Raw genomic sequence first — 9154 nt, forward strand, 5'->3', positions numbered from 1 at the left:
ACCATGACTCTTATGGACCAAGCACAATTTCTCAAGACTTTTATCTTAATTTAATGAGTTTTAAAAGTTCACCATTTGTCATAACCCAATGATTTACTTCCTGTACTATTGGTTAACTGGGTTGACTAATTAGGAAGAACAAAATAGCAATGTTTTTACACATATTTTCTTTATTTGAAATGAGAACTAAAACTGACATTTTAAATCAGCACAATATATTAATGCTAATAGTAGAGGTATAAATTCAAAATAAGTTTTTGTTCTGGCATGATGGCCTCCCACTTTTAACCTGAGTACTTGGGAGTCAGAGGTAAGCTGATCTCTGAGTTTGAGACTCATCTGAATTACATAGTGAGTTCCAGGACAGCACAGACTACCTTGTGAAACTCTGCCTCAGAAAACAAACACAAACAAAACAAATCAACAAGAAATGAACTCAAGTAGTTTCACCTGGAAACGTCAACATGCTGAAACAAAAGAATGTGGTATCTACTTTATTTGGAAATATTAGAATTTCATAAGAGGAAAGGAATTTAGAGATGAGGGCACCAATTTTCTACAGATGTGATCCTACGAAATAGAATCTGGGAAAAATGAGTCTACAAATTTAATTCTTGTTAGTATGAATACGCTGAAGAATTACATCTCTAAACAATGTTCCTAGCCTCCAAAATGAGAACATGACAGAGACAGTTTGATGCCTGAACAGTCACCTAAAACTCTCTCTATAATGTTACAGCATCATCTTCAGCCTTCTGCCACAATAAATATGACAGAAATATTTGTGAAGCAGGAACTATTGAGGACTTGCTTACCCTGTCTTGGCAGAGTTTGACCATCACTCTGCCTACATCTAAGCTTGCCCATTTTTAGACAGAATTCTGTCTGTGGCAGATATGAGGACATTTTGCCCAGGAGCTGGTTTGTGACATTCCTGTCTACTCAAATAATTAATTTTATTCTTTTTCAGGTCTCTGATGGGGTTGAAGGCCAGACAGTTTAGTTTTCCAATTAAGCTTATATGTTTAGGGGTTAAAATGTTTTTAGATCTATATAGATGTTTTAAATTGATAAAGATGAGATATGCTAGGTATTGATTTACATTCAGAATTTTAGAAGCACCAAGATAGGAAAGATGTTTTCTTCGATGTTGCTGGATACAAATAGCTAAAACACTATGAATGTAACATTTATATAATTCCTGATTGTGTCATGGTTCTTCTTGCTGTAGGTAGTTTATTTTATATACGTGTAATAATATAACTGTATATGTAAAAAAAAAAAGAAAAATAATAAAAAATAAAAAGAGGAAGAGGTCAACAATTGCATATAATGTGAATAAATTATAATAAAAAAGAAAAAGAAAACAAAAACAAAACAATGTTCACAGAAGGCAGACTTTGACAATCTTCTTCACTAAAAACCAGGTAGCTAGTAGCCCATAATGTGTGTGAGTAGTGTGTTGAGAATACGTCATAAAAGACAGACATAATCTAACCCGGACTTCAAGTTCTTTGTTCTTATATTCATTTATTCTTGGTTGCAACAATAAGAGGGTGGAGTTGACTGACCAAGTAGACACATTGTTACAATAAGAGGGTGGAGTTGACTGACCAAGTAGACACATTGTTACATGCTTGGGGCTCAAGCATGAGTGCTAGGTTGATGTGTAAATTGAAGGGCAGATAGGAAAAATTGTCTATGACTTTTAATGCTATGGATAATGAGTGGGAAAGGAAAGAGGTTTAAGAATTTAGCCTTGGCATACTTCCAACAAGCCAACGCCTTATATCAGTTAAGCTGCACAGATAGATGGAGGTCATTACTGTCTTCCGAAAGAACAGCTGAGATACTTTTCAGGCAAAATCCAGTGAAAATGAACTTAGAAACATTTAGAGGAAAGAAAATGAATAGGAGCGCACATTTAATTTTTTTCCAGAAAAAAAAAAAAGTTAGCATTTGGGAAAGTATATAAAAAGTATTTTGTGTTAGGATCTAGGAACTTCATACAAATAAACATTATGCTTAGTTTAAGAGAAGATGCACTTCTACTCATGGTGATTGTGATGCTACTTAGATTTACTTATAAAATTTTAGTAATTATAACCACACATGCACATAACCCCTTCTTTAAATGCAATGATTTGTGTTGTTTAGAACCAGAATAATTGATTTAAAAATTAATAAAAGTTAATAAAAATAAAAAGTAACTCACTTTGGGGGATGCTTTCTATACTCCTTGTATTCCTTCTTAGGCTTTATTTATTACCCACTTCCAAAAAGAGGGTCTCAAGAAAGAGTGGCAAGTGCTATTTTGAGAAAATGTCTCCGGTATCCCAGGCTGGCCAAGACTCATTATGCAGTATTATCTTAAACTCTTGGCTCTCTGAGTTCGGAGACTGCAGGAGCGAACCACTATCCCACTCTCACATCCGCTTAATAGTTAGAGAAATTGAGACTAGACTCAATGAAGAAAAAAATCTGTCCCAAAGCACTCGGATCATACACGATATTGGTAATATTGCTTCTGACTGTACTCTTATTTACCATTCTCATATTGCCAGCCCTTACATTATAGGAATCAATATTCGGTAGAGCAAACATTTTTTCCTTTAAAAAATGTAACAAAATGCCTACATTTTACTCCAAAGAAAATGTCATTGCACTTAATTTTTTCATTCCAACACTTATTAATTCCACCAAAGCTTCAGTAAAGGTTGAAGCCATAGCCAGCATCACTCCCAGCTTTTGTTGAATCATATGTGTAAAGTTCACACAATTGTAGTCTTGTGATAGTGAAAAGCAATCTAAAGTATGAATAACCTTTTAATAATATTTGCTCAGTAAGTCATATTATAGACAAATAATCCAAGTAGGATATCTTAAAGGGAAGTTTCTCTTAGAAATAACCACTCTACTTCTGCTTCAATAATAATCTTTTTTAACATATGCATTTATATTATTACACATATATATAAAATAACCTACATACAACAAGAACCATGAAACAATCAGGAATTATATTAATGTTACAGTCATAGTATTTTGGCTATTTGTATTTAGCAATCTTGAAGAAAACATATTTCCTATCTCATTGAGTCTAAAATTCTAAATGAAACCTTGCTGTTTCAACAACCTCTACTCGCATCTGACTGCACCTCCATCTGTAGTTACTTCTAGATAATTCTCCTTGAGATGTTTTTCTGGTTTATGGAGATCACTGCTTAAAATTGCACTCATTCTATCCTCATTGGGCCAAAATATTGACCCTCTCCATTTTCCACATAGACTCTGCCATTTCAAAGTCATTTTGAGACATATTTAGAAGTAGGAACATATTAAAAATTAGTTATTTTTTCTATGTCTTAATTGGATTCACAGGGAATTTTTTCTTTGCTTGATATGTTTATATATGTAATGAGGCTATTCAGGAATCCAAATAGGCCTATTCAATAGCCTGAGATCTATTCAAGAAGGTCACAAATTTTGAGGCCAGACTGGGAAATTTAGTGAGATCTGCTTCTCTTAGAATAAAATAGAGTAAGGGCTGAGGATATAGTTTAGTTGTCCTGAGTTTATTCCCTGATACCACAGAAAATTAAGAGTCAAATCAATAAATCTAAAGAACAATTGGCCTACTTTTCCTACATAAAGTTGGAAATTCTGTAGCATAATCATATTGGCTTCTCTATTTCTCCTCTTTCTTCCTCTTTCTCTCCTGCTGTCCTTCCCTCTCTTTTTTCCTTCATCCCTTTCTCCTCTCTTCTCTCTCTTATGTAAATTGTTATGCATTATACATGATCCTGTGTCTGTAACTTTATGACTGCTCAGTAATTAATGTCTTTGAGTTTTTATATTTTAATCTTGGATATAGAGAGGGTGGTAGCATCATTGACCTTAAGGAAGTCTGAAATCTTGTAGTTGAAGTCACTAAGAAGAGTGTCTAGTGATGCTAAGAACTTTAAGAATCTTCAATATATTACTTATATTCCTAGGAAATAGCTAATGTTGATAATAAATTAGACAAAGCTCTAATTGTGAGTTTCTTCAGTAGATACTAAAATATTTTAGAATAATTTCTCAACTTTCTGCTTATTGTATAGTGTTAACTTAGGTATGACTCATATGTATATTTGGTACAAGTGTCAGTTTGTTCTATTGTTTTTAGTATTGCTATTATTAATGCTTTTCTGTGTTAGAAATATGTAAAAGTCTCAAAATAAGTAGAAAAGTAATAGAATTATAAGGAACTTAAAATCATATCAATGAATCAATAAATAAAATATTATGCCAAAAAACCCACCTGGGATTGGTTGAAGACAAAAACAAGACAATATTAGGAAACATTTTCCTAGACCAGTCAACATAATGTATTCTAAAGAGACCATCTTAATTTGAAGAGTTAGAGTTCTGTGGATGTTAGGTTTTAATCCCAACTTGAATGAGTTTTTTTCAATAGTTTGCAGTATTATGTCCTTTATTCCTCTAGAAATATGACATATCTAATTAACACACCCAAAGACTTGAGATTTGCTGCCAATGTAATTTTATCTTCAATAGATGCATTACTACATATAAGCACAAAATTAAACACATTTATTATGTCAAAGGTAAGCCTAGCTTCAGATCAGAAGAAACATTCTTAAACTGCCTTCACCACCAGGAGGTACTAAACTCCACATTTCTAGAAACAATTGAAAAAATTACACAGTGACATTCATAGTAACGTAGCTATTTTTCTATGTTATTGCTTCTTGGTTGGTATATATGTGGCAGTATTGCACCATTCTGGAGTTCTCAAAAAAGGCTATTGTGTGTATATCAAGCATGTAAGTTCAAATATCAGACATTACAAATCAGAACTGCTAGGTAGAGGCTTTAGGAGTCTTCTTTCAAGTGCTCTGTCAATAGTCAACTAGTTAGTTATCATATCTATTAGAAAATATGAACTTCCTTGCTTGCTGGAGAGTTTATTTCTTGTTTGAAGGCACCTCATGCAAAATGAAGACTGAATAAGGAGTTTGTACATAAATGTTGGTTGCCTTAACAGCAAATCCTAGACACTTGGATTACATATTTTAAGACAAGAAATTTGTTTATATTATAGAGACATTGTTGATATAAATAAAACTTAATATCACTTTACTCTCCATTCATGGTGTGATTGTAATAAAATCTAAATACTCTTCTACAACACAGCTAATCAAGATATTTTAAATAAATTTTAATGAATTTAAATGCAACTCTTTGATCTTCATTTTTTATTGGTTCTAAAAGCAAAGCAAATTATGTATCCTAAAATGTTTGTGTAATGATACTTTTTAATCTCTAAAATAGAATGCATATTTTATAAATGTTTTAAAAATATTTTAAAAATATAAGCAATAGTATAAGACTGGCACACAGATTAAATAATTTCAAGTGGCTTTATTCAGATAAAAAGGTAGAAAACAAAAGAATTTCACAAATTGATTCAATTATAATTTTGTCTTAAACTACATTACACCTTTAATTCCTCCAAAGCATAGTGTAACCATGTCATAATTAATAAAAGTGATGAGGGATTCCAACTGTATATGAGATCTTAAAATTAAGGTGCAAATTACTAAACTAACAGTGATAGAAAGTAGCCACATTTGAAGTGCTCATGCATTGCCTGTTTAAAATATGAAATAGCTAAACAAAATTTCTAGGAATTACTACTGTGTAAATGAGTAAAGAAAATTATTTTATTCAATTGAATATATGAATTTCCTGTATAAAAAGTTTTCTTGAAAGTACATTATAATGTAATGTAGAATAAAGGAAATTATTTTCAGTATACATAAATACTTATATAAGATTACCATATGAAATGGATACTTTGTCATTTATGCATATGTAGATAACTGTTGGTTCTTCCAAAGATAGTGGATTAGTAGAGGGTTTATATTGAAATAATTCATATAAAGAAAAATAGAACTAAGTTAAAATTACATTAAGTTTAACAGATATTCAAAATGAAGAGTTGTGTTCAGAATTATTTTAATTTCCTATATTAAGAAATAAACATGAAGACCAATTTTTAGTATGATTCTGAGTCAGACTACTTATTAAAAGAGAAGCAATTTAATTAGAATAGAATAATATATATGCATATTTTAAGGCTTAAGAGTATTAACTCTATTTAATAGTTACTTTGGACAATAACTAATTAAAATTTTAATGAAGACAAATTAAAACCAATATTTCCTCTTCAAAATGCCAAGAAACTCAAATCTCAAAAGACCAGAAAGTTTTATAGAAATAATTGATGTACTCACATATTCCCCACAATACATTTTGAAGAGGGTGAGTAACCAGCGTAGATCACAAGAATTTCAGCGAAGGACCAGCTTCACAGAGTTGTTCCTTGTGAGGCCAGAATGCCCGAGGTTCCCTGCAGTGGTAAATTTAAATATGTCTGCCTGGTCAACCTGGTATCTCAGGCAAGGAAATCTGGAACCCCATGACTCAAGACACAGTATTTATACTTGGCTATTAATCATATGTAAATAGATAGAATCATTACACAAAACAAATAGGACCACTGGCCCAGGCCCTGCTTATGTGTTGATATAAAAGTCATACATGAGCCAAATAACGACAAAGCGTCACCTTTCACAAAAGCTGATGACTCATGGAAAGGTTAGCCGATTAGGCAGAGTTAATGGTTTATTTTCTGATTAATGATTATTAACACCGAGACTCTTTGGGGTGTGCCAGTGCTGGTTCCAACTCTTTTTCAATGTCTAGGCTGTGATTTTATTAAGACTTTCCCGGGTAAAATATTTAACAATATTTGAAAATTTTATACTTTATAATTTGAACATTTTCACTGCTGTTACATACTTTCATTCTCATTCCTCCTCTCTTTCTTCACACCCATCTTGGAGTTTTTTTTTTTCCTCTCTTTGATTTCCTTCTGTCTCCATTGCGTCCGGTTTGTGTTACCCAGTGACTCTTGAGAGTAGAGCATGCCCTGGTGTGTGCTTGACCTACCCAAAGTCAGATTGTTAAAGTCAGCTATCAGATGCCAACAGCGTCTCAACTCACGGGGAGGTTCCGTGTCTACCTTCCCTTCTCTATGTTGGGGATTTTGTCTCTGGAGCTTTCTCAGATCTTGCGAAAGCTGTCACAATCGTTGTTAGTTCATATGTGCATTTTCCTTGTTGTGTTTGGAAAACACTGCCTTCTTGAAGTTAGCTACCACACCTGGCTTTTACAATTACCCCCATCTCCTCCCACGAAGATCCCTGAACCCTGGGTTAGGAGGAATTTCCATTTCGGGCTGAGAACTTCACAGTGACTTACTCTTTTCAGGTTGACCAGCTAGTGCTCTCTTTTGCTAATTGCCATTTACTATATAAAACTCTGATTTGAACTGAGGGATATTCTGATCTATGCATATTGTAATAAATCAGTAGGGGTCATTTTAATATTATGTCCATTTAGCAGAGCAAGAGTTATCATATATCTGGTGTTTCCAAATGACTACCTGGTAATAGAAATCTTTGAAGAAATACAGTTGCCGATATTTTTCAAGTTCATTATAAAGTATACTATCTTCATACCTTATTACATCTGAATGGAACCAGTGTTTAAAACTCTCCAAAACAAAGATTATATTAGGAACTGTCAATCTTTATAAACTCCTTATACATGTCTGAACTCACATCTAAATTAGTTTCCCCCCCTCCATGTATATGTCTAGAGTGCATACAGTACCCATTTAAAAACAATTGCAATTATAAAGCATAAAATTCAGAACTGGAAATGAAAGAAAACAAATTTTGTAAGAAAACAATATTACTATAATTTTTTTCCTGTGGTAATTTTAAAAGTCTTGGGCCTCATGGTTTTAAGTGCAGAGTTCATGTTTCCATGTGAAATAATACTTGTGAAAATATTTGAGCTCAAAACATTTTTTCTCATATAATTAAATAACATAGAGAAAAGAGACCAGACATTTCCTTCATTTTCTCCCAAGATGGGTGCTTAGCTTATGCATGGATAGGTTTTTTATTTGTTTGTTTTTCATCATTGTTTTGTGATTTAACTTTCCAAGACATTCCTGTCAGAAACTGTGACTTCTGAGATTTTTCTTTGGTTTGGTTTATGTCAGAATATAGGCCTGTGACTCTTGAAGCCAACATTGATAAAGTTTGAAAGTAGGAAGCAAAGAACAGTTTACCGGATATTTTTGGTCTTAGGTAGAGATAATTTTTCATAATAGATTTTAAAGGCTTAGAACTAACTCATTTATATCTAACTATACACTGAGCATTTATTATCTATTAAAATATAATTGGCTATGGCTTTTGAGATTTTACTTGATGATAAGCATTGCTTTCAATGACTCTATATAATTGAATTTAATCATATTGAAACTCTGAGGTAGTAGGACGCTCCTTTATACTGAAAGGAAGATGAAGACACGAGCCATCAGGACATTTGAAGACCATGCCTTTGAAGTGATCCAGTGCCACCTGGACTTGGACAGAACCCACCCATGCTCTTAGCCTGTTGCACAGTACTACTACAAGGAATAAGGTAAGGAAACTATCGAGAGACAAAGAGGGACGTGGTGGCTGATTCAGACAGATGCATAGTTTAACAGGCAGAAAAATGGATAGAGTAGAAGAGAAAATGGTAAGTGCCAGAAGCGGATCACACGGAACACTCTGGACAGTTCTGCAGCAGCATGACCCTAGGCAGTGAGTGAATGAAGGCTTCATAGATGAGCTAGGTTTTGAAGTGTGACAGAGAAGACGGAAGGAAAGAGCCTTCCAGATGGAAGCAGGATACTTGAGAGGCGGGAGGGCACATATGCACTGGGATTGTCTTCATTCCAAAATTTGACAATGTTGTCAAGTGGCAGATAAGAAAATTTCATAGCAGAATTCTAAAAATGTTTGGAACTAACTTCTGCACTAATTATCCATAATTTGCCTCATTAATTTGTATTAAAATTCAAGCTGGCTTTAAAAAAAATCCAACAAAGGAGGAACAGCACCAACTAATAAATTAATATTGCCTTCTAGTTAGAAATTAGCAGTCTGGAACTAGAGAGCAGAAATTCCAAGTTTAACTGTAATGACTTCTCGGGTAGGGAGATGGTTTAGTACTTTATGGG

At 33.3% G+C, this 9154-nt stretch overlaps 1 protein-coding gene across 1 annotated transcript in view; it reads right to left on the reverse strand.

Moving 5' to 3' along the window:
* The window catches only part of ANXA10 (annexin A10), a 72083-nt gene extending 65441 nt beyond the window's left edge, over window positions 1–6642 (reverse strand). Inside the window, exon 1 of the mRNA XM_084759536.1 lies at window positions 6303–6642. Within this exon, the coding sequence (XP_084615662.1) occupies window positions 6303–6320 (18 nt within the window). The 5' untranslated portion in view covers window positions 6321–6642. The remainder of the gene's footprint in view (window positions 1–6302) is intronic.
* Between the last annotated feature and the right edge of the window lie 2512 nt (window positions 6643–9154).

This window comes from Acomys minous, assembly GCF_964271855.1.
Source record: "Acomys minous genome assembly, chromosome: 15".
NCBI classification, from domain to species: domain Eukaryota; kingdom Metazoa; phylum Chordata; class Mammalia; order Rodentia; family Muridae; genus Acomys; species Acomys minous.